This window comes from Schistocerca nitens, chromosome 11 (assembly GCF_023898315.1).
Source record: "Schistocerca nitens isolate TAMUIC-IGC-003100 chromosome 11, iqSchNite1.1, whole genome shotgun sequence".
Lineage (NCBI taxonomy): Eukaryota > Metazoa > Arthropoda > Insecta > Orthoptera > Acrididae > Schistocerca > Schistocerca nitens.
The window spans coordinates 174,003,927-174,028,298 of NC_064624.1; the positions used below are offsets into that span (position 1 = coordinate 174,003,927).

Here is a 24,372-nt window from a genome sequence, read left to right on the forward strand (position 1 = left end):
GGTATCATCTATATGGTGATATATGTTAACGTCCCATTCACCTTGGTGAGCCCTCATTTGCAAGTAATCGACAAAGAGAGAGGGCGAAAAGAAAGAAGGCAGAGAAACAGATCTCTATGTTGTTAAGCAACGGAAGAAGTACCTTCCAGGTGAATGCAATTGTTATCTGTGGGTTCTCGCTCGGTTTTATAATTGGGAATAATATACTGGTACTCTCGAGTAGAAATGGGGGAGGGAGAAGAGGGAGGGGGGAACAGGAACTTTGTGTGATACTCTTCAGCTTTAAGAAAAAGACACAGAACACACTGATTGCGCAGTGATATCTTCGAGGTACAGGACCCCATATGCATAAGGTCATGGGTTTGTATCTTGCCAGAGGATTTGAAATTTTTTGTTTTTTAAATCTTCATTGAAATGACTAATCATTACTTTTCTTCAGTTAACTGGGTTATTTCTACTCCTTTGCTGCCATCACTTTAATCAACAAGGGGAGGAGACGAATGAAAGAGGAACTCACCTGATAGAATTTCACACAGAGCATAACTTAATCTTCTCTAACATTTGGTTTACGAATCATGAATGAAAGTTATTTAAAAGGAAGGGTCTTGGAGACATTGAAAGATTTCACAATGAATATATAATGGTAAGAAGGTAATATGGGAACAGATTTTAAACCAAGCTATTTTCAGGGGAACATGTGGTTCTGAACAAAATTTAATGGTTATGGCTGTAGATTAAAACTGAAGAAACAGCAGAAAGGAGGGAAACTAAGGTGATGGGACAGGGATAAGCTGAAAGAGAGACTTTTGAGAGTTTCAAAGAGAGCATTAGAGGCAATAACTGAAAACAGAAGAAAGGTAAACAGTAAAATGTGAATGGATAGTTTTAAAATATGAAACAGTGAAGGCAGAACAGAATAAAGTAAGTAGAAAGGTGAGAGGTCTGGTTGAAATTCTTGAATAACACTAGAGAGAGTGAATTTAACTGATAAAAGGAGACAGTTTAGAAAGACAGCATATGAAGCACATGAAAGGGAATAGACACACCTAAAAACTGGTTGACAGGAAGTTTAAACACCAAAAGAAGAAATTGAAAAATTCCGCCTGTTCAAGAAATAAGGTTTGCCAGGGGACACATCATTTCTGGAACAAGAGAAAATCATACGTTTAAGCCAATTAGTTGTTATTATTATTATTTGTATTCAGCTTATAGTAAACAAGGGTTTCCAGTGTCCCTACAGCATTCAAAGTTAATGCCTTCAAAGCAGATGAAAAAATTTCAACAATCTCAATTCCAAGTTTACAACCAGGACAGTATGTTGCATGCCCATATGACAATTTTTGGTGGGTTTCACATGAACAAGATGTCCTCCTCAGCTTTATGTGCGCGCACACACACACACACACACACACACACACACACACACACACACAAACACACACACTTCTGCTCGTTCCATATTCTGGCCAACTGCTAAAGACACCTGCTGGATTCCTGAACAACATATGTTCATGACTTTAGAAGCACCCTCATCATCATCATCATCATCAGGAAGACACTAAGTTATCTGCAAGTTCTTGCCAAAATGGTAGAACTGACTAGTATTTTTGTTTTGCAAATTTGCTGTGTTGTGTATTATACTTTTTTTTATGGCATGTCTTAAATAAATGTTTGAAACTGATTTGTATACTTTAATAAAATAATCATGTGACTTAATGAGGAGAACATTTCACTTTTCAATATTCTCAAAGTGCTAATATAATAACTATTGAAACGTATTCTTACTCATCAAAACGTAAGATCCAGAAATTAAACAAATAGCTTTAAAAGCTTAATGCATGCTCTTTCCAGCTGTGGCAGGAAAAAAGGGACTGAACAAGACACAGTTGAAATATTGCCCCCACCCCACCCCCCTCCAAATACCCCAAATTTGTACAGAGAAAATTTAGGGCAACTTCGCAGATGCATAGCTTTTCATCTAGGCATCCAATGTTAATTAAATTTGATCGATATATAGACATCATAGGTAGGAATAACCCTCTGAAGTTTTGGTGTGATTGGTTCATACGAAAAGTAGCAGTGGTCGGTCGAACATTGGCTCTCAGAATAGCACAAAGAATTTTTTAGCTGCTTTATAGGCTTGTATCTATATTTAGGTGTGATTCAGCATGAACAGTTGCCATGTATATTAAATCAAATGACAAAATGTTGGCCAGAATTTTTGATGAAGCCTAGAAAACTTGGCACATTTGTACGTGATGCAAAGGCGAGTTTTTGTTGCTGTGGTCTTCAGTCCAGAGACTGGTTTGATGCAGCTCTCCATGCTACTCTATACAGCGCAAGCCTCATCATCCCAGAATAACTACTACAACCTACATCCTTCTGAATCTGCTTAGTGTATTCATCTCTTGGTCTCCTTCTACGATTTTTACCCTCCACGCTGCCCTCCAGTACTAAATTTGTGATCCCTTGATGCCACAGAATGTGTCCTACCAACCGATCTCTTCTTCAAGTCAAGCTGTGCCACAAATTCCTCTTCTCCCCAATTCTGTTCAGTACCTCCTCATTAGTTATATGATCTACCCATCTAATCTTCAGCATTCTTCTGTAGCACCACATTTCGAAAGCTTCTATTCTCTTCTTGTCTAAACTGTTTATTGTCCACGTTTCACTTCCATACATGGCTACACTCCATACAAATACTTTCAGAAACGACTTCCTGACACTTAAATCTATACTCAATGTTAACAAATTTCTCTTCTTCAGAAACGCTTTCCTTGCCACTGCCAGTCTCCATTTTATATCTTCTCTACTTTGACCATCATCAGTTATTTTGCTCCCCAAATAGGAAAACTCCTTTACTACTTTAAGTGTCTCATTTCCTAATCTAATTCCCCCAGCATCACCCGACTTAATTCGACTACATTCCATTATCCTCGTTTTGCTTTTGTTGAGGTTCATCTTATATCCTCCCTTCAAGACACTGTAAATTCCATTCATCTGGTCTTCCAGGTCCTTTGCTATCTCTGACAGAATTACAGTGTCGTCGGCAAACTTCAAAGTTGTTACTTCTTCTCCATGGATTTTAATCCCTACTCCAAATTTTTCTTTTGTTCCCTTTACTGCCTGTTCAATATACAGATTGAATAACATTGGGGATATGCTACAACCCTGTCACACTCCCTTCTCAACCACTGCTTCCCTTTCGTGCCACTTGACTCATACGACTGCCATCTGGTTTCTATACAAACTGTAAATAGCCTTTCGCTCCCTGTATTTCACCACGGCTACCTTCAGAATTTTAAACAGAGTATTCCAGCCAATATTGTCAAAACGTTTCTCTAAGTCTAAAAATACCAGAAATGTACATTTGCCTTTCCTTAACCTATCTTCTAAGATAAGTTGTAAGGTCAGTACTGCCTCACGTGTTCCAACATTTCTATGAAATCCAAATGGACCTTCCCCGAGGTCGGCTTCTACCAGTTTTTCCGTTTGTCTGTATATAATTCGTGATAGTATTTTGCAACTGTAACTTATTAAACTGATATTTTGGTAATTTACACACCTGTCAACACCTGCTTTCTTTGGTATTGGAATTATTGTGTTCTCCTTGAAGTCTGAGGGTATTTCCCCTATCTCCTACATCTTGCTCACCAGATGGAAGAGTTTTGTCATGACTGGCGCTCCTAAGGCTGTCAGTAGTTCTAATGAAATGTTGTCTACTCCCGGGGCCTTGTTTCGACTTAGGTCTTTCGGTGCTCTGTCAAATTCTTCATGAAGTATCATATCTCCCATTTCACCTTCATCCACGTCCTCTTCCTTTTCCATAATATTGCCCTCAAATACATTGCCCTTGTATAGACCCTCTTTATACTCCTTCCACCTTTCTACTTACCCATCTTTGGCTTAGGACGGGTTTTGCAGCTGAGCTCTTGATATTCATAGGGTGTTCTCTTTTCTCCAAAGGTCTCTCTAATTTTCCTGTCAGCAGTATCTATCTTACACCTGCAACTGCTTCTAAATGCTTCTAAATCCTCACATTTGTCCTCTAGCCATCCCTCCTTAGCCATTTTGCGTTTTCTGTTGACCTCATTTTTGAGACTTTCGTATTTCTTTTCACCTGCTTCATTTACCGCTTTTTTATATTTTCTTCTTTCATCAATTAAATTCAATATATCTTCTGTTGCCCAAGGATTTCTACTAGCTCCCATCTTTTTACCTGCTTGATCCTCTGCTGCCTTTACTATTTCATCTCCCAAAGCTACTCATTCTGCTACTGTATTTCTTTCCCGCGCTCTTGTCAATCGTTCCCTAATGCTCTCTCTGAAATGCTCTACAACCTCTGGTTCTTTCAATTTATCCAGGTTCCACCTCCTTGTATTCCTACCTTTTTGCAATTTCTTCAGTTTTAATCTACAGCTCATAACCAATAGATTGTGGTCAGAGTCCACATTTCCCCCTAGAAATGTCTTTCAATATAAAACCTGATTCCTAAATCTCTGTCTTACCATTACATAACTTACCTAAAACCTTCCGATGTCTCCAGGCCTCTTCTATGCATACAACATTCTTTCATGATTCTTAAACCAAGTGTCAGCTATGATTAAGCTATGCTCTGTGGCTTCCTCTTTCATCCCTTATCCCCTGTCCATATTCACCTACTACTTTTCCTTCTCTCCCTTTTCCTACTATTGCATTCGTCCCCCCATGACTACTGAATTTTCGTCTCCCTTAACTATCTGAATAATTTGTTTTATCACACGATACATTTCTTCAATCTCTTCATCACTTGCAGAGCTAGTTGGCATATGAACTTTTACTACTGTGTTAGGCATGGGGCTTCATGTCTACCTTCGCAACAATAACGCGTTCACTATGCTGTTCGTAGTAGCTTATCCGCATTCCTGTTTTATTATTCATTATTAAACCCACACCTGCATTACCTGTATCCACCTGACCGGAAGTCTTGTTCCTCCTGCCACCGAACTTCACTAATTCTCACTACAACTAACTTCAACCTATCCATTTCCCTTTTTGAATTTTCTAACCTACCTGCCCGATTATGGGAATTGACATTCCACACTCCAATCCATAGAACGCCAGTTTTTTTTCTCCTGATAACGACGTCCTCTCGAGTAGTCCCCACCCGGAGATCCGAATGGGGGAATATTTTACCCAAGAGGACGCCATCATCATTTAATCATACAGTAAAGCTGCATGCCCTCGGGAAAAATTACGGCCGTAGTTTCCCCTTGCTTTCAGCCGTTCGCAGTACCAGCACAGCGAGGCCGTTTTGGTTAGTGTTACAAGGCCAGATCAGTAAAGCATCCAGACTGTTGCTCCTGCAACTACTGAAAAGGCTGCTGCCCCTCTTCAGGAACCACATGTTTGTCTGGCCTCTCAACAGACACCCCTCCATTGTGGTTGCACCTTCGGTATGGCTATCTGTATATCGCTGAGGCACGCAAGCCTCCCCACCAACAGCAAGGGCCATAGTTCATGGAGAAGGAGAGGGGGTGGGGGGGGGGGGGGGGGAGGAAGCGAGTAGCCTCTCTTTAAAAATTTGGTATATAACTATCAAAAACCATACTGAACCTTCACACCAAATTTCATTAGACTTCGAGATGGTCATGTGGGGACCCCTGGTGGAATGACCTATACAATTGAGATGTACTAGAAAGCAATATTGAATAAAGGGTAGTTAACACAGATGAGGATGATATGGGTGATATGATAATGCGAGAAGAATTTGGCAGAGCAGTGAAAGAACTACGTCAATACAAGACCTCAGGAGTGGAAAACATTCTGTTAGGGCTACTGATAGCCTTGGGAGAGCCAGTCATGACATAACTCTTATCTGAAAACAGGTGGAATACCCTCAGACTTCAAGGAGAGTGTAATAATTCTAATCAGGAAGAAAGCAGGTGCTGACTAGGTGTAAAAATTACTGAAATACCAATGTAATAGATCACGGTTGGAACATACTAAGGAGGAGGAGGAGGAGGAGGAGGAGGAGGAGATTAGTGTTTAACGTCCCGTTGACAACGAGGTCATTAGAGACGGAGCGAAAGCACGGGTGAGGGAAGGATGAGGAAGGAAACCGGCCGTGCCCTTTCAAAGGAAGCATCCCGGCATTTGCCTGAAGCGATTTAGGGAAATCACGGAAAACCTAAATCAGGATGGCCGGAGACGGGATTGAACCGTCGTCCTCCCGAATGCGAGTCCAGTGTGCTAACCACTGCGCCACCTCGCTCGGTTGGAACATACTAGCACAAATTCTTTGCAGAAAATGGAGAAAAGCTTGGGAAGATCAGTTTGAATTCCAGAGAAATGTAGGAACAAGCGAGGCAAAACCAGCCGCACAACTTCTCTTAGAAGGTAGGTTAAGGAAAGGCAAACCTATGTTTAGAGCTTTGGAGACTTTGAGAAAGCTCGTGACAATGTTAACTGGAATAACCGCTTTGAAATTCTGAATGTAGCAAGCATAAAATACCGGGAGTAAAAGGCTATTTACAACTTGTATAGAAACCAGACGGCAGTGATAAGAGTTGAGGGTTGTGAAGAGCAGTAGTGGCTGAGAAGGGAGAGAGATAGGGTTGTAGGCTATCCTCAATGTTATTCAGTCTGTTCACTGAGCAAGTAGTAAAGGAAACCAAAGAAAAATATGGAGAAGAAATTAAAGTTCAGGGAGAATAAAAACTGTGAGATTTGCTGGTGATACAGCAGTTCTGTCAGAGACCGCAAAGGACTCAGAAGAGCTGTGGAATAGAATGGGCAGTGTCTCGTAAGGGGGAAATGACATGAATATGAAAGCAAATGTAGTCAAATTAAATCTGGTAATAGTCAAGAAATTAGATCAGGAAATGAGACACGAAAAGTAGTAGATGAGTTGAACAGGAAAATAACTGATGAAGCCGAAGTAGAGAGTATGTAAAATTAGGCTGGCAAAGGCAAGAAAAGCTTTTCTGAAGAAGAGAAATTTGTTGACATCAAATATAGACTAAACTGTTTTGAAGTCTTTAGTGAAGGTATTTGTCTGAAGGGTAGCCTCAAACAGTAGTGATGTGGACAATATACAATTATGATAAAGAGAAAATAGAAGCTTTTGGGAATGTGTTGCTGTGGAAGAGTGCTGAAAATTACGTGGGTAGACTGAATAACAAATGAGGTAATACTGAATCAAATCAAGGAAAAAGGAATTTGTAGTGAAGCTTGGACAAAAGAACGGGCTGGCTATCTCTTAATGTCTACCTCGAGTCAGTCCACATCCCTGAAGCTCCCCGTAATGAAACTAATGAGTCGTGATGTGTGACTGAATGAATGGTGCTAAAAGGTGACCACAGATTGTTTGAAATTGCATGAGAGTCTTGGTGTGATTAAGACTTGTGAACTACTTGCTGTTGTTTCGATTCAGTCTGTCATTAGCAGTGATGATCAGACAGAGGGTGTGTACTCTGAACGGAGGGAGTTTGAGCAGATGTTTCTTTCCTCTCAGCTGTAGTTTAACTGTAATTTATGAATATCAATAATGTATATGGACTAATATTCGAATAGGTAACACAGTTTGAAGCATTAACTCTTTTAAAATTTGTGACTTTTAAAGTTAAATAAAATTGAATTCCAATAAGTTGTTAAAAAAAAAAAAAAAATCCCTACAATTTTACAACATTCTTGAACTTCCCCGAGATTTTCCAGAGTTTTCCATACAGAATGTAATTCCCTGAGAATTCCACATTTCCAGAAGATTCTCCACCCTGAGACATGCCCTGTAATTTGTTTTATACCTGACAGTCATCTGTTGCCTGACAAACTGCTTTATTATACCAATGTGACATACAGCTCTTGCACATACCATGGATTCTTCAAGAATACAGCTCTTTGCATTCGCACTGTACAGATTAATCTGCTAGCACAACCTTTATCTCATTAACATTCTTTTGCTTTCCCACCAAAGTTCCATCTTCTGCCCTAAGCTATATATCAAAACTATACTACGTTATACACCAAAAGCGTGATTTCTGTTGGATTAGGGGAGTGGGAGGGTAAATGTTACACTGAGATAGTGAAAGTAAATATCTTACAGTAAGCAGCAAGACTAAAGTTATGCTCATGTCTTTAGTTGTTTATTGGAAATAAACTTATATGAAACACTTTTCTCTGGTTTACTAAATTCTCCTTTCTTTACAGTACAGTAGGGCTAGTTATCAAGGAAAATATGAGCATGCTCACACATCCCACTGATGAATGTCACAGACTTTTGTCAAATATTGGACTCCAGTGTCATACGGATCCCCACTGCCAGCAATATTGCATGTGATGACAGACTTATCTGTATCATTGCTTGAGGTCTAGGTTACGTTGTGTGATCATCATTTGGGGGGAGAGTTTACGAGATCAACAAATATGAATACTAAATAAAGATTGCCATAATGGAGATCCATGGCACAGCTTAATGTTCACGTTCACCCTACATTTAAACATACTGCCACTTTTAACCAGAATTTCATCATACTCTATAACTATTTGCCAGTCCTGACTGTGCTGGCTCTGTCAAAATTACGTAACCAATATTACAATTTATAGTAATTTATAACATACAAATAAAATAAGTGCATGGAAACTAAAACAACGATATGAATTAAAAAAAACGTGCATTGGATAATGGACGTCACTAACGAGTATTTTGATGACTAGACAAACATATGGCACAGAATCTACGAAACATGCGGAGAAAGGACGTAGGAGGTATGTCATCTACGTAATGTTTACTAAATTTTCATCACGGGTTATAATGTGAACTGTATTTTGTTGCTGTTGGCGTCTGACAATTGGCGTTGTTTTTGGGGGTATAAGAAGGGCATTAGAAGTGTGCAGGAATGGGCCTGCAATAGTCTTGTCTGAATTTTAATGAGGACTGGGTCCACAGCCTTTGCGAAATATTCAAATGAAGTAATTCCGCTTTAGGCGATTACGATTTCGACACAATGTTATTTTCAAGCATTGTGGGATGTCACCGCTTTACTTTTCTGAGTGGTTTACAACATCCCACAATGTCTGAAAATGACGATGTATCGAAACTGCAAGAACAATAAATAATATTTTAATGGCCTACAGCGAAATTAATTCATTTAAAAATTTTGTCTCAGCTATGACGCGATAATGGTATATTTTCGTTTCTGAGTTTGTCAATCTACTGCACACATGTCCCAAACTACATCACCTTTGGAAAAATGAAAACAACAGAAAAATTAAATGAAGAAAAATATGCCGTAAGCCCTATCTCACAGCTGAAACTTTTACAGTACCACGAAAGAAACAAACTGTCGCATACTGTCCGTATAGTTATAAAAACAAATGATTAAAAATGAATTACTCACCACAGAATATTTCGTAGGAATGAAACCATCCCTATTAATCGCAGATAACCACTTCCTACGCATGTCGTCGTCTCTCGGGAATTTGAAAGTGTGAACTTTATTGTTCCAGTTGTAATTACCGGAACAACGGGGAACACAACACTTGTTCACCATTCTAAACATTAACATGAAATTGCTAAAATGGTATTTGCCTAAAGAGCTACTGCACAGCACAAAAGAACAAACAGATTTTCGCTACGCAAGCCTTTTGTAACCGTCGTTCGCGCGCCGCTACTTGTTCGCCTGATTTTCGTGACGTCACTCGCAGCTATTGGGCATATCCTCACGATGCCTCCTTCATTGTGCGCAATCGCAGACACACGGAAATAAAAGGGCATTTACAAAAAATTCTGGGAAGAACGAATGTACACATCGGCGTTCGTGTCCACACGTTGACTCACTGCGCAAGCTGTCTGCTATTAATCCCCTTCTTTGTTTGGGAGATTACGTTACGTTTATTGTGATGAAAACGCTACAGAAAAAGGAAACGCAAAAGTTACTGTAGGTAAGGAAGTATATAAACAACACAGGTACGAGAAATACAAATTGATGACATTTTGTCTGCAAATTTCAGAAGGAGGTCACAACTAGATTTTGGATTTTCTGCAGCAATAAGGCAGGGAATTAAATTTTGCTAGCTAGTAACTATATACCCATTTGAAATATTTATTCCTTATTTTAAAACAAAGTATTTCAATTCCATCAAATTAGTAACTTGTAATGTAGAATAATTCTAATTTATTATTTGATTGCTTTATACCTCTTTTCCCTGTAGAAAACGCCTAACCTTGCAATTATTATCATATTTTGTTCCTGTACAATACTAAAATTTGTATCTCTTAGCATCTGCAAGTACTATTCTCATGTATAATTATGACTCGTTCAATATCCATGCAATTCTCTTGTATATTGGTTCAATGGAACACAAATAAAGAAATAAAAATAAAAGTCATTGTTCCTGAAACTGGGAAAAAATTAAGGGAAGTTCTTAGTCGTTATGTGGAGGTTAATTTACTTTAAATACGTCATATGATTTAATCATGAAATATGATCCATAAATTAACATACTCAGACCCAGCAAACTTGGGAATTTAATAGAATTTAGAATCCACTAGAACGGAGGTTGTGCTATTTCTAGTAGTAGTTTGTTGAGCAGCTACACATGCCCCATCACTTCTTTTGTTCATATATCAGGTTCGTCAGTTGTCGTGCTTTAAAATTGCCATAGCATGAATATTCTTCCACAGTTTTCATAGATGTGCACTTATCATAATTTTTTGGATTATTCTTGTCAGTTTTCCTAATTCCACATATACAGTGTCTTATTCTTTACAGAAATATTATCGAACAATTTTTATCTAATATGTGACACTCAGGGCAACATATCTCGAATTTGTATTCAAACAGTGTTCAGAAGCAGCATTCCACAAGAGCTTTGATGGGTTCCAGCTACATGTCGTCTGCTAAAAAGTGCAAAGATTCCCACCAAAGAGGGTAGCAATGCACATTACACACGGCCCACTGCCTCAAATTTCAAGAAATTATATTTTTAAAAAAAGGAAGTGGAGCCCCTCCACTCCCACACTGGTATGATGGCCAACACAGAAGGTCTACTGCTATCTCTGCATAAGGGTTATTTTTCATTAAAGTAATGTCTCACAGGATGTGGGTACTGCAATGTTTGCATACGTCTGCTTAAGGTTAATCATTAATACATGGTCATCTGGAGATAGATTGGGTCGAGAGTGGAACGAAGGGTAGTGGTTTGAAGGGCAGAGGGGAAATAAGTGTCAAGGCAAGAGCCAAGGGAAAAAAAACCTCTGCGACAGTTGGGGCAGGTTGTAAGAGCAGTAGTGGTTTTGTTACTGCCTGCGACAGGTCATGCATGAGTAGGTTTTGTTAGTAGTGGGTATCATGCAGATCGATACCTTTGAAATTGATTGATGGTGTTACTCGGAGGCTGCCGCTGGGTACCGGTGTTGATTTCTCAGTCAGTGTCAGCATACCTGTAACAGTTAGGTTCATCATAGTTTTGTGTCTAATAGGTCATATATCAGATTCACAGTGTAGGGTAATATTGGCGCTTTGTTTGTGTATCATTGTGCGATCTTGTCGGTTTCCCTACTATAGCTTGCTGGTTGGCTTTAATAGCAGCTGGCATATCCAGTCAACACTGCTGATATGCAGGGGCTTGCCGACATTGTCGCTTGTGGGTGTATGTTAGCCTGCCATAGGTGGTTATGCCCTAACTATTAGAGTCTTTGACCACATATGCTTACACCTATGGTTGTGATCATAGTTTCCCAGAGTAAGGAAGAAAGGGTTGTTCGAGTGTCTCGAGCTTCTGTACAGTCATGTGGCGTGTTTTTTGAATGCTTCCTTGAGGGTTTCAAGGTGGTATTCATTGTGAAGATCCACAGTGCGTGTGTAGTGTGGAGTGCATGGGCGTGTAGGAGCTCTGTATCCCCAGACGGGAACTGCGTACGTCATCAGACATCTAATCAGTGTCATGTATATGGACCTCGACACCCTCCTATTCAGTGTACTTTCCCTGTTGAGCGTTGGGTAGAGTTGTTTGAGCCTCACGTGCACTCTGTTTGCAACAAATTCAATGCAGTCCCCCCATGTAAGATTCCAGTCCAGCCAAAAGCCAAGATAACTGAGTTTCTCTCGGAAACATATTGTGCATGTATGTAGTGTTACCTGTTGAAAGTATTGATGTTTGCGCAGTAGTTTCGGTCTGCGTGTGAGCAGAACTGCTTCACACTTGTCTACTTTTACTTTAATACCTCATCATTCCACCCAAGGCTCGGCATTTCTGATTGCCGTCTGTATTCGTGAATCTATGTTCGACGGTTTCCAATCTTGCGCAAAGATGGCTGTTCATCCGCATAAATGGCTAATGTCATGTTTTGTGTTGCTGGTAAGTCATTAATGTACAGGTTGAACAAGATGGGTCCCAGGATGCTTCCCTGGGGTACTCCAGCGGGGATACCTTGTTGTATCGATTGTTTGCCCTGCAAGTCAGTGTTAAAACATCTGTTCATGAGATATGAATGTATGAGATGTATGAGTCCGTCTGGGAAACCCGCTTTGCTTAGTTTCTATATAAGGCTGTTGTGCCAGAGATGGTCGAAAGCTTTTTATATATCCAGGAGCAGAGCCCCTGTGGCTTTGTTCACGTTGTAGCCATGTGTTATGTTTTCGACTACATGGAGAAGTTGTGAGTGGCGATTCCTGAAGCCAAGTTGCTCTGGTCTTATGGTGTCACTGGCGATGCAGTGCCTAGTGATGCGTTTTAGTATTACCTTTTCAACAATCTTGCTGAGTGGGCACAGCAGACTGTTGGGTTGGTAATTTTATGGGAGAGAGTGGTGTTTTCCTGGCTTCCTGAACATCAGGACCTTGGCTGACCTCCAAATGCCAGAAAAGTGTTGGTGTTATCAGGACCTTGGCTGCCTTCCAAAACTTAGGGAAATTATGTATGTCGGTCGCGGTGGCTGAGCGGTTCTAGGAGCTTCAGTCTGGAACTGCCTCTGGCATGAATGTGTGTGATGTCCTTAGGTCAGTTAGGTTTAAGTAGTTCTAAGTTCTAGGGGACTGATGACCTCAGATGTTAAGTACCATAGTGCTCAGAGCCATTTGAACCATTTTTAAATTATGTATGCACAAATATGCATTCATAGTTGTGTTGCAAATTAATGCACATGTGCAAAGTTATACCCAAAAAAAGGCATCCTGTGGACACACCTTAGGCAATGTCATCCGACACCTGTTTGACTACGTACGTACTTACTTAACCTTGAATGATGTGTACGAACAAAATCATTACTGTGTGTTGCGGCAGTCCAGAGATTCCTCGCTTTTGGGAAACAGGAACATGTGAAATTTCACTCCATGTTCGGATTTATAATTTCGATGGCAACTGAAACACAACAGTTGAATCCCATTTTGTGTATACTGTATGAATTATAGCTCTTTCATCTGACAAACGCTTTCGGCATAATACCCTAAAGAACTGAAACTTCACACATAATTGGCCATCAGCTACTGACATCACGTTCAATTATGGCCACTACGTTATCCCCACAGGCAACGAAAACAAGCAAGTATTCATGCACAAATCCCAGGATGGTTCCTGTAGCAAGGCCATGGCCAACCACATGCCTTGTTTTCATAAGGCATACTTATATATCCTTGTAAATAATAGATTTTAGCTTTCAGTCGTCCTTTTTAAATTTTATTGGCAGATCTAGATTTCAACTAGAGACTAGCCATTCTCAATGCTAAGAATACAAGAGGTACATAGTTAGATGATGCCATAAAAAGTCTCTAGCTGAAATCTAGATCTGCCAACAAAATTTAAAAAGGACGACTGATAGCTGAAATCTATTACGGTATTTACAAGTCAACATAACAGTCGCTGACTGCAACAGCCTTCTGAATGGAAGGTAACTGATACTTATGTATTCCGTGTGTATACATATTTTTATCTGCTGATTTCTATTGTATTACCATGACAGTTCCTAAATCATTGTGAGATAATCCATGGATACCAAGTGTTTCGTTGGGTGTGTGGGAATCGCCATCACCAGACTGAACATACAGTGCACATTGTTGTTCATTCCGTGAAAGAAAACAGAGACTGTTATTTAGTCTTTGTTATATTTGTGATCTTTGTTTGAAAAAACTTCACTCTTTGTATGGTACTAATTCAACCTTATGCAAGTTAAGTTATAACTTTACTGAAACAGTATTTGTCGAAATTAATTACATGGATACTGAGGAGAGCTATAAAGTGGTGACCCAGCAACACAAGCGGAAATAAGCAAGTGAAAATATAGAGTCGATCGATATCGTTGGGTCCGAGGACGACACAAACGTATATAGAGGAACAGTTAGTAGGCATTCGAGACAAGCAACAAATACAAATCAGGGAGTTGCAATCGGTGCTAGAAGAGCAAAATAGTCCAGCGATGAGTCCACAGACGAAAGTTAGAGACAGATGAGCAAGCCACAGATGAAAGTAAGAATGCCGCAGTTACTGCCTGGAAAACCGGAACTTTGGTTCGCGATGCTTGAACTGTCATTCAAAAAATGGTTCAAATGGCTCTGAGCACTATGGGAATTAACTTCTGAGGTCATCAGTTCCCTAGAACTTACAACTACTTAAACCTAACTAACCTAAGGACATCACACACATCCATGCCCAAGGCAGGATTCGAACCTGCGACCGTAGCAGCAGCGCGGTTCCGGACTGAAGCGCCTAGAACCACTCGGCCACAGCGGCCGGCGAACTGTCATTCAAGCAAAATGAAATAACTGAAGAAGGCACTAGGTAATCGCATTGGACGCCAAAGCTGTTATTATAACCACAGGCATAATATTTCGGCCCGTGTAGAATGACGATATACATTTTTAAAGAATGTCTAAACCGCCTGAACAGCTCATACAACAGATGTTGAAGAATTAACAGATGGTCGATAGGGCACTCTCCAAGTATTAGTGACACCTATATGGCATCGTCGGAAAAGAAGACTTACCAGACATGACACTGGCACATTTGGCTGGCACAGAAGTCCTGTGCAGCCAAGGCAGTGTGCAAAACACGGTGTCCAGACATGGGTAATGATAGCACACGAAGTTTACACGACAATGGACAGTACGCATATGGCATGTATGACACTGGTTGCAGAAGGTTGCGCACAACAAAATACTGCAGCTATACCGAAAAGACAGCATGGGGATTTGGCCTAGCACCTGCATGACCTTACAAGTCAAAGTGTCGTGTCAGAACAAAAAGTGTTGCAGTTGTCACAGACCAGGAAGAGTTCATGTGGTCAAAATAAACATAACAACAGGACTAAAAGGGGGCAGCCAGCAGGAGGAGATGTACTGGTACCACCGGCAGTTCGCTGACAAAGCAATGAGATGTCTAAGATTGTATGTGTACCAAAATGGCGACGGCAGCCGGCAGTAGTTGTGGCCAGCCGCAAGAACCAACGGGAGCTCCTTCAGCAGAGAGGTGAGCATGGTGAGTGACCCAGGACGCTGAGTGATACACCGCTTCACAGAGGTTATACACTTAAGAGCCAAAGAAATTGGGACACCTGCCTAATATCATGTAGGGCCCCCAGGAACATGCAGAAGTGCTGCAACATGACGTGGCATGGACTTGACTAATGTCTGAAGTAGTGCTGGAGGGAACTAAAATCATGAATACTGCAGGGCTGCCCATAAATCCATAAGAGTACGAAGGCGTGGAGATCTCTTCTGAACAGTACATAACAAGGCATACTAAATATGCTCAATAATGTTCATGTCTGGGGAGTTTGGTGACCAGCAGAAGTGTTTAAGCTCAGAAGAGTGTTCCTGGAGTCATTCTGTAGCAATTCTGGATATGTGGAGTGTCACATTGTCCTGCTAGAATTGCCCAAGTTCGTCGGAATGCACTATGGACACGAATGGATGCAGGTGATCAGACAGGATGCTTACATAGTTCTCACCTGTCAGAGTCACTTCTAGACACATCAGGGGTCCCATATCACTCCAACTGCACACGTCCCACACCATTACAGAGCCTCCACTAGCTTGAACAGTCCCCTGCTTACATGCAGGGTCTAGCATTCATGAGGTTCTCTCCATACCCGTACATGTCCATCTGCTCAATACAATTTGAAACGAGACTCGTCTGACCAGGCAACATGTTTCCAGTAATCAACAATCTAATGTTGGTGTTGACAAGTTCAGGCGAGGCATAAAGCTTTGTGTTGTGCAGTCATCAAGAGCATACGAGTGGGCCTTTGTCTCGAAAAGGCCATATTGATGATGTTTCGTTGAATGGTTTACACACTGACACTTGTAGATGGTCCGACATTGTAATTTCAGCAATTTGCGGGAGGGTTGCACTTCTGTCACGTTGAACGATTCTCTTCACTCGTCGTTGGTCCTCTTCTTGCAGGATCTTTTTCCGGGTGCAGTGACGTCAGAGATTTGATGTTTTACCGGATTCCTGATATTCATGGCACACTCGTGAAATGGTCGTATGGGAAAATCCCCACTCCATTGCTGCCTCGGAGATGCCATGTCCCGTCGCTCGTATGCCAGCTATAACACTGTGTTGAAACTCACTTAAACGTTGATAACCTGCCACTGTAGCAGCAGTAACTGATCTAACAACTGCACCAGACACTTGTTGTCTCATATAGGCATTGCGTATTTGAATATGTATGCCTATACCAGTTTCTTTGGTGCTTCAGTTTATGTTAGAGATGGGAGGTCGTGTCATTACTATCTGATTGACTTGGGTTCAGATGTCAGTGCACTGCCAGTCAAAGACTATCAGACTACAACCACAACCTCACAGGTGGACATCACAGTGGCAAATGTGTCACCGATAACAACTTATGGCACCTACAAAATGGAAGTGGACTGAGGATTTAGATAAAGTTTCCAGTGGAATTTTGTTCTTGGAGAAGTGTCAGAGGCGATATTAGTCGCCGACTTCCTGTGTAATGAGAATCGAGATAAATACCTGTACTACACAATTAAAAGAGATGATGAAGTCGTTATATGTTCGTCTGGATGAGACATACATTGCACCATAGGCTGCATGCACAAAGAGGTGGCACAGGGCGAAAATGGCAGCACAAGGGCACTTCAGTCAACGCTCTCACGTAACACAGTGCACCACATTAGAGCCACGCCTGGTCAGCCAGTATCACTATGATCTAAGGTGCTGCAGTCATGGTTTGTGCAGCTGGTCCCGGCGGAGGTTCGAGTCCTCCCTCAGGCATGGGTGTGTGTGTTTGTCCTTAGGATAATTTAGGTTAGTTAGTGTGTAAGCTTAGGGACTGATGACCTTAGAAGTTAAGTCCCATAAGATTGCACACACATTTGAACATTTGAACATGACTATGATCAAGAAGATTAGCTCTACATTGCTTTATAGTGGCAAAGGGCAAATTCGAGGATTTGTTACAACCAGGTGTGCTATGTAGTTCTGACAGCCCATGGGCAAGTCTGTTACACTTAATAAAAAAGAAGGACGATACTTGGAGACATTGTGGTGACTATCGGAAGTTAAATGCCCGCACAGGTCCAGACAGTTATGGTACCCACACTCAGGGATTTTACTAATGTCTTCCCAGGATTGACAATCTTTAGTACGATTGACTGTAAGAAGGCATACCATCAGATATCCGTCTCAGATGTGGCTATACTAGGGACGCAGTCACAACACCTTTTGGGTTCTTGGAGTACGTCTGAATACCTTTTGGCCTTAAAGCAGAGTGCAGACATGGCAGCAGTTGTTTGGACGAGATACTACAGGTTTTAAACTGTCGTTCAGTGTACATAGACGATATATTGGTGCACTCAGAGACAAAACAGTTGCATAAAGGACCCTTCAGGTCCGTTACCGAAAGAATTAAACAATATGGAATAGTTATCAATGAGAAGAAATGCACCTTCTAATAGCAGCAGGTGACATTTTTGGGTCACAAAGTGTCGTCAGATGGAATATGACCCCTGACAGATAAAATAGCCGTTACTAAAGAAATACTTCAACCAACAGATTACTAAGAAGTTAGAAGATTTTTAGGAACAGTAAATTTCTACTGTTGATAACTGCCACAGGCTGTTGAGGTTCAGGCACCATTGGCAGCAGGACACCCGGTATTGCATGCTCTGTTGACTATATTGGTTGACACAAGCCAGTAGGCAATAGGAGCAGCCCTCTATCAATTGGCAGCTTCTGGGTTTCTTTTCACCGAAACTCACAGCAGTGCAGGTCAAATGGAGTACATATGACAGAGAACTTCTGGCAATGCATGAAGCTGTAAAGTATTTTTGTCCCTAATTGAGGCTAGAGCATTATACAGACCACAAACCTATCACACTCATATTCAGCAAATCTAATGACGACTGCTCTCCATGACAAGCCGGACAATTAGAGTTTCTTGGCAGTTCATGACAGGTTTGCGTCGTATAAAGGGAGCAGAAAACGTTGTGGTAGATTTCTGATCAAGGATCAATATCGTCTCTCAGACAACAGATTATGAACCATTGGCAACTGCACAGACCACAGACACTCAACTACGAGAGTGCTGGCAGGACACCACTACTGAACTGAAACTCCAGAAAGTGAGGCCAGTGCAGATGAAGATTAGCATTTGGTGCCACATGTCATGAGACAAACCTGAAAAGGTGCAGAAGCCATCAGTAGCATCCACGAGCTAGAGCAACTCAGTGCAAACAGTAATGTAATACTGCTGATGGGCCGTTTTGTGTGGCCAAGCATTAAGAAAGATTGCTGTAGGTGGGCAAAAATGTGTTGTGTGGCCAAGCATGGCATGCCAAAAATGCAAGATCAGACGACATGTGCACAAACCAGTACAAGAGTTTCTATCATCTACAGAGTGGTTAGCACACATTCACCTAGACATTGCAGGACTGTTGCCACCCTCCGAAGGGTACCGTTATTTGTTTACTGCTGTAGACCAGTTCATGCAATGGCCAGAAGCACTGTCATTGGCTGACATATTGCAGAGATGGTGGTGCGAGTGTTTTTGGCGACTTGGATTGCTTGTTTTGGTTGCCCCTTGCATGTGACCACAGACCAAAGCTGCCAGTCTGAATCGTCCTTATACTTAGAGCTGGCAAAATTGTGTGGATTCCAGCACCACCACGTGACAGCCTACCACCCAGAAAGTAATGGCATTGGCGCAGGACCTTGAAGGCTGCCTCGATGTGCCACGCCAAGAATTGGAATGCAGGCTTACCAGTGGTGTTGTTGGGATTCCAGACCATTTGCAATCCAAATTTAGGAGCTTCCACAGCAGAGTTGAAATATGGAATGCCTTATGTATGCCAGCAGAAATTTTTGCTGCACCTTCAGAAGCAATGGAGAGAGGGATGCCTACATTCTGCACCATGTGCGAGAGCACATTTCCGTACTGCATCTGGCTCCATGTTCTTAGCACGGAGTGTGCACCCAGTTTGTATACAGAGACACAGGGCACTGTTCCCATGTTTGCTTACAGATAGATGCAATACAATCACCCCTACAACCAACTTACTATGGGCCATACAAGGTATTAGCGAGAGACAGAGTTTTATGGAAAGGAGCAAAGGGTCTCCATAGACTGAGGGAAACATGCCCACATGCTGCCTGAGAGAGAGACAGGACAGCAAAGACAGATACAGATGGTCCTGTACCATTGGTATGGCAGGTAGAAGAGACAACGTGGGTAGAGAACACACTGCCCTCAACGTATCTGACAGCCTTGGAGGAGGAGCCACAGATGCATATCATACAAGTATCCCTACCTCCGTAGAGCTCCACTCTACTGCAGTGGGCAGTGTGCACAAAGCACATTGTTGTTTATTCTGTGAAAGCAAACAGAGACTGTTTTTTATTCTTTGTTATGTTTGTGTTCTTTATTTTTTTAAAATCTCGCTCCTTGGACGGGACGTATTCAGTCATTAGTGAATAAAGCTATAGCTTTCTGGAAACAGTATTTGTTGAAATCAATTCCATGAATACTAGGGAGTCATTGGGTATATAAATATCTTGTTCCTCATCTTCTCTACATATGCAGGATAAAGGCCAACTCACACTGGCCATCACATCACGTCATGTCACAACACGTACCCTCCCGTCAAAACATTCTCCAATGCATTTCAAATCACAGCATTCACTTCAGTCATCCCGCCCCATCACAGCATTGTCAAGGTTTCTCAGGAGGGAAGTTTTGACAGCTGATGTCATCCATGTATCTTTGATCACATGACTCACAAGCCCATTTCCTCCCAATACATGGCAATGCGCATATCTCCATATTTCGTTTCATCATGGTTTTTGTTGTTGATATCAGTTGTTTGTTCTCGTTATTTGTTATAAATAGTTTCATTTCATTATTTCTTTTGTTAAAATTTTTAATAAATAACTAAAGATTAATTGAAGTAGTGAAGCAGCAGTCTGAATTGTATTCTACTACATTTATATAGTGGACTTTTATACATACCTGTACAGTATTTAATATTTTACAATGAAATAAATTACAATATAGCTCCAACCTTAAGTGAAAAAAGTACTGTGAGTAGAAGCAGATCGTTTAGTAGGTGGAATTTATTTATACGTTGTCAAGCATTTGTAGTGTTTCATGAAGAAATGGACTGAAATCTTCAGACACTGCAAGTTGTTCATTTAATCATGTGTTTGTGGCAGGTTTATTCATTATTAAGTATCTCTCTGGATTGTGTGGGAAAGCAAGCATCAGTGATCAATAACTATGTTGTATCACTAGCTAACCTCAGCACAATTTATGACACTTGACCTATTAAAAGCAAAATACAAGCTGTAAAGAAAACTTATAAATCGTAAAGGGAAAGATACTGAGGGAGATTTGGTTATTGCAAAAAAATTTGCAAGTAATTAACCTTAAACCCAATTTTTCATGGGATGTAATGGAAAAGCATAACACTGCATTTCCTTTAATAGTTCTCAGTGCAATCTGACAAATGAAAAAAAAACTGATGCTTCGACTTTCCAAAATATAAAATGAAAATTCCTCTTCCTTGAGCTCCTTGTGTAATGTGTGAAATTCTCCTTCTGTATCACAGAATGACATATTCTGGTGGCACATTATTTTCTTGCGTTGTTTTGCACTTCTGTCTTCCTTGTCTAACATACAAGCTGCAAACCATTTGAGTCCAATAAAAATCATTTTCGTACAAATATGGACTTGTTTCTTTATTGTTATTTCAATTCCCCACAACAGGGCTGAGCTGGTGGTGGGAAAAAACTGTTCTCCAGTCAAAGGTTACAAAATCTGTAATTAAAAATTGTTAAAACATGAAAAAAGTGATAATATTTGATGATTTTGTAAAAATACACAGGTGCATGATAGTGACCATTTTACATTAAAAAAGTGACAATAAACAAGGATTTGTAAAATACACTTAGATGAAGAGACTGATGGTTTTTAAAACTCGTTTGATGGTTTCTTAATACAGTTACAATACAGTCACTCTTGAACATGAATGATGCTATGGTGTAATAGTAACGCAAGATGACACAAGAAAAAATTACCATGATGAAGGTGTGAGACGAATATGACTATGTGACCCTGTAGAACTGCAGGTAGCAACTGAAGGTCAGCAAGGCAGATGATGGCGGAAGGAAAAAAATTGGAGAATGTTGTGAGCTGGAGCATTGTGATTAGGATTGGAGTGAGGGGTACATCTTGGGACAGATTTCATCATTGGGGAATGGGAATTGGCTAAAATTCCGGCGGGGCAGAATAGATAAGGGATGGAGGTGCACAGAAGGTGGCATTTGGATGTAGTGACACAGCAGGATACTTGGATTGGTGATTATTGGGTGGAAAACTGGGTGCTGGAACTGGGTTTTGTGATTAATAAATTGGATCCGAAGGTGCTCTAGGAAGAGAAGAAGGTGTGGGAAGTGGATGAATTGGTACAGGATGCGAGTTGGAGAAGGTAGGCAGATGCTAAAGGCAAGGCAGTGTGTGTGTGTCTTTCGAAGATTTCAGGGACTTATAGAGTTTAGGTGAGGCAGAGATCCAGGTAACCTTAGTGTAGGTTAGGATGAGGCAGATGAGGGATGTATCGGTGAGGATAATGGTAGAAGGATGTAGATCCCATATGTGGCCTGTTAGTAGTTATAGTTTGTTTCGGGATTTGTGTTGGATGGTAAGGAGATGTGCGTTCCATGTTAGTTTCCTATTGAGAGTAAGTCCTGAATATTTTACTGTGTTAATCACAGGTTTTTTGTAGACAGAGAGATGGAAATTCTGAACAGTGCGACCAGAGATGATGGCCTGGCTTTTCTGTGGGTTTACTTGAAGTTTCCATGAATTGCACCACTCAATTAGGATTCAGGTTGTGTTGGAGGGAGGCATAGGAGAGTTGAAGGGTATGATGAGTGGCTAGATAGACGGTATTGTCAGCATGTTGCAGGAGGTATGCCAGGCTGGCGTTTTGGGAATGTCTGCAGTGTACAGGTTGTAAAGGAGGGATGAGAGGACAGAGCCCTGAGGCGCACTTTCAGCACGGTGAAAGTTGTGGGAGAAGGCATGTTTGATGGTGACAAATGTAGGACGATGCTGAAGGAAGGATGCTTTAAGGCAGATGTAATTAACTGGGAGGGCATAGGTTTGTAGCTTGAAGATCAGTCCAGAATGCCATACCCAGTGGAAGGCTTTCTGGATATTAAGGAAGACAAATATGACGGACTTCGATTTATTCAGTTAGTGGGAGATTAGGTGAGTAAGGTAAACCTGTTGGTTGTCAATGGAGTAGTTGGGACGAAAGCCACATTGGGTATCGGGAATGGGTAGGTGGTTTGCAAGATGCTGATGGATCGTTGGGTAGGAATAGTTTCAAATATTTCGCTGTAAACTGACATGAGTCTGATAGATCGATATGATGAGGTGTGCAAGGGTGGCTTATCAGGTTTCAGAAGCAGGAGGACTCTGGAGGTTTTTCACTGCTCTTTGTAATAACCTGTGTACACGATGGTACTGTAAATGATGGCAATGGTTTCGTAATAAGTTCTGGGACATTCCCTAAGGCGGCAGTAGGTAAGTGTATCATGACCAGACACAGTGTTTCGCTTTTTAGCAAGTGTTCATGTGATGTCATCAGCTGTTGTTATTGGTAGTTTGGTACTGTTCGTGGACTGCTGTGTGAAGTACTGGAAGTTTGGTGTGTGAGTTGGGATAGCTGCATTGGTACATTCATACACAGAAGGGTCCATTGTGTAATCAGAGTTGGAACGAGTGGGATGGTGAGTGTATCTTCCAGGTAGGATGTGAAGTGGTTGGCTTTGGTGATGTTGCCTCGAAGTGGTTTGTTGTTATGTAAGATGGAATAGGTGGGAATGGTGTTGTTCCAGGAGAGTCTGTGGAATACTTTCCAATACTTCGTAAAGTTTACAGATGTTTCGTATAGTTTAGTGCATGTCATGCGCCAGTCCCAACATCGTTTGGCTAGTAAGTAACTGCCAACGTGTCACTGGAGCTGTCAGTGGCGTGTGAGCATGTCTCAGTCATGAGTATGAAGGAATTCTCTGTATGTATGATGGGATTTCTGGAGCAGGGCAAGAGCACGTGGAGGAAGAGTAGGATGGTCGTAGTAGAAAATGGATATCGTGAGAAATGGCATCCGAGACGTTTCACTGTGAGAAGTCAGCCTCCCTTTCGACATCATCAGGATTTTGAAGTTGGAATCATGGCTTTATATTATCGTATGAATTTGGGCATGGTATGCATTCGCGTTTGCATGGGAATAGTCCTGGATTTATCAGGGTGGATGATTAGGAGTTGTGCAGGACATCTGGAGAAGGACAGGTAGGTTATCGCTCGCAGTTGGATCTAGGGCATCTGCGGTAGTGCACCTCAAGAGGTTGGGGGAGACAGTAATGGCATCGGGGATAATATCTGTGTCAGGACAAGTGTGGACAGGGAAATGGATATTGTGGTCATAGAGAAGGTTGATAAACTGACGCTTCCGCCATTTTTCGGTCTGTGTGCAGGAGTGAAGGTTAAGGTTGGCTGCTATTATGTATGTGGTAAAGGTTCGGTCTGCAGGGGTCAGGAAATCGTAACAGGCGGTACGTTTAGGGCAGATGTAGATAGTGGCAAGGGTTAATGTGAGTTTTGGGATAAAGATGGTGAGGATGAAGTGCTCAGTTGCATCACTGAGTAGCGGTTTGGGAGTAGAGGGCACATTTCGGAGATGGGCGATGGCCACTCCACCATGGACAGTAGAGTGGGGATTATCAGTGTGATGTAAGATGCAAGGGGACATGCAGGTGGAATGGTGAGTTTGGAGAAAGGTTTTGTTGAGGAAGAGGGCGTGGAATTCATGTTGTTGGATGGTATGGATAAAAAGATGTTTATTAAAATGGCTCTGAGCACTATGGGACTTA

At 41.4% G+C, this 24,372-nt stretch overlaps 1 protein-coding gene across 1 annotated transcript in view; it reads right to left on the bottom strand.

Moving 5' to 3' along the window:
- Positions 1-9,499, bottom strand: part of LOC126212991 (uncharacterized) — a 238,705-nt gene extending 229,206 nt beyond the window's left edge. The window contains exon 1 of the mRNA XM_049940533.1: positions 9,378-9,499. Coding sequence (XP_049796490.1) covers positions 9,378-9,440 — 63 coding nt within the window. The 5' untranslated portion in view covers positions 9,441-9,499. The remainder of the gene's footprint in view (positions 1-9,377) is intronic.
- Between the last annotated feature and the right edge of the window lie 14,873 nt (positions 9,500-24,372).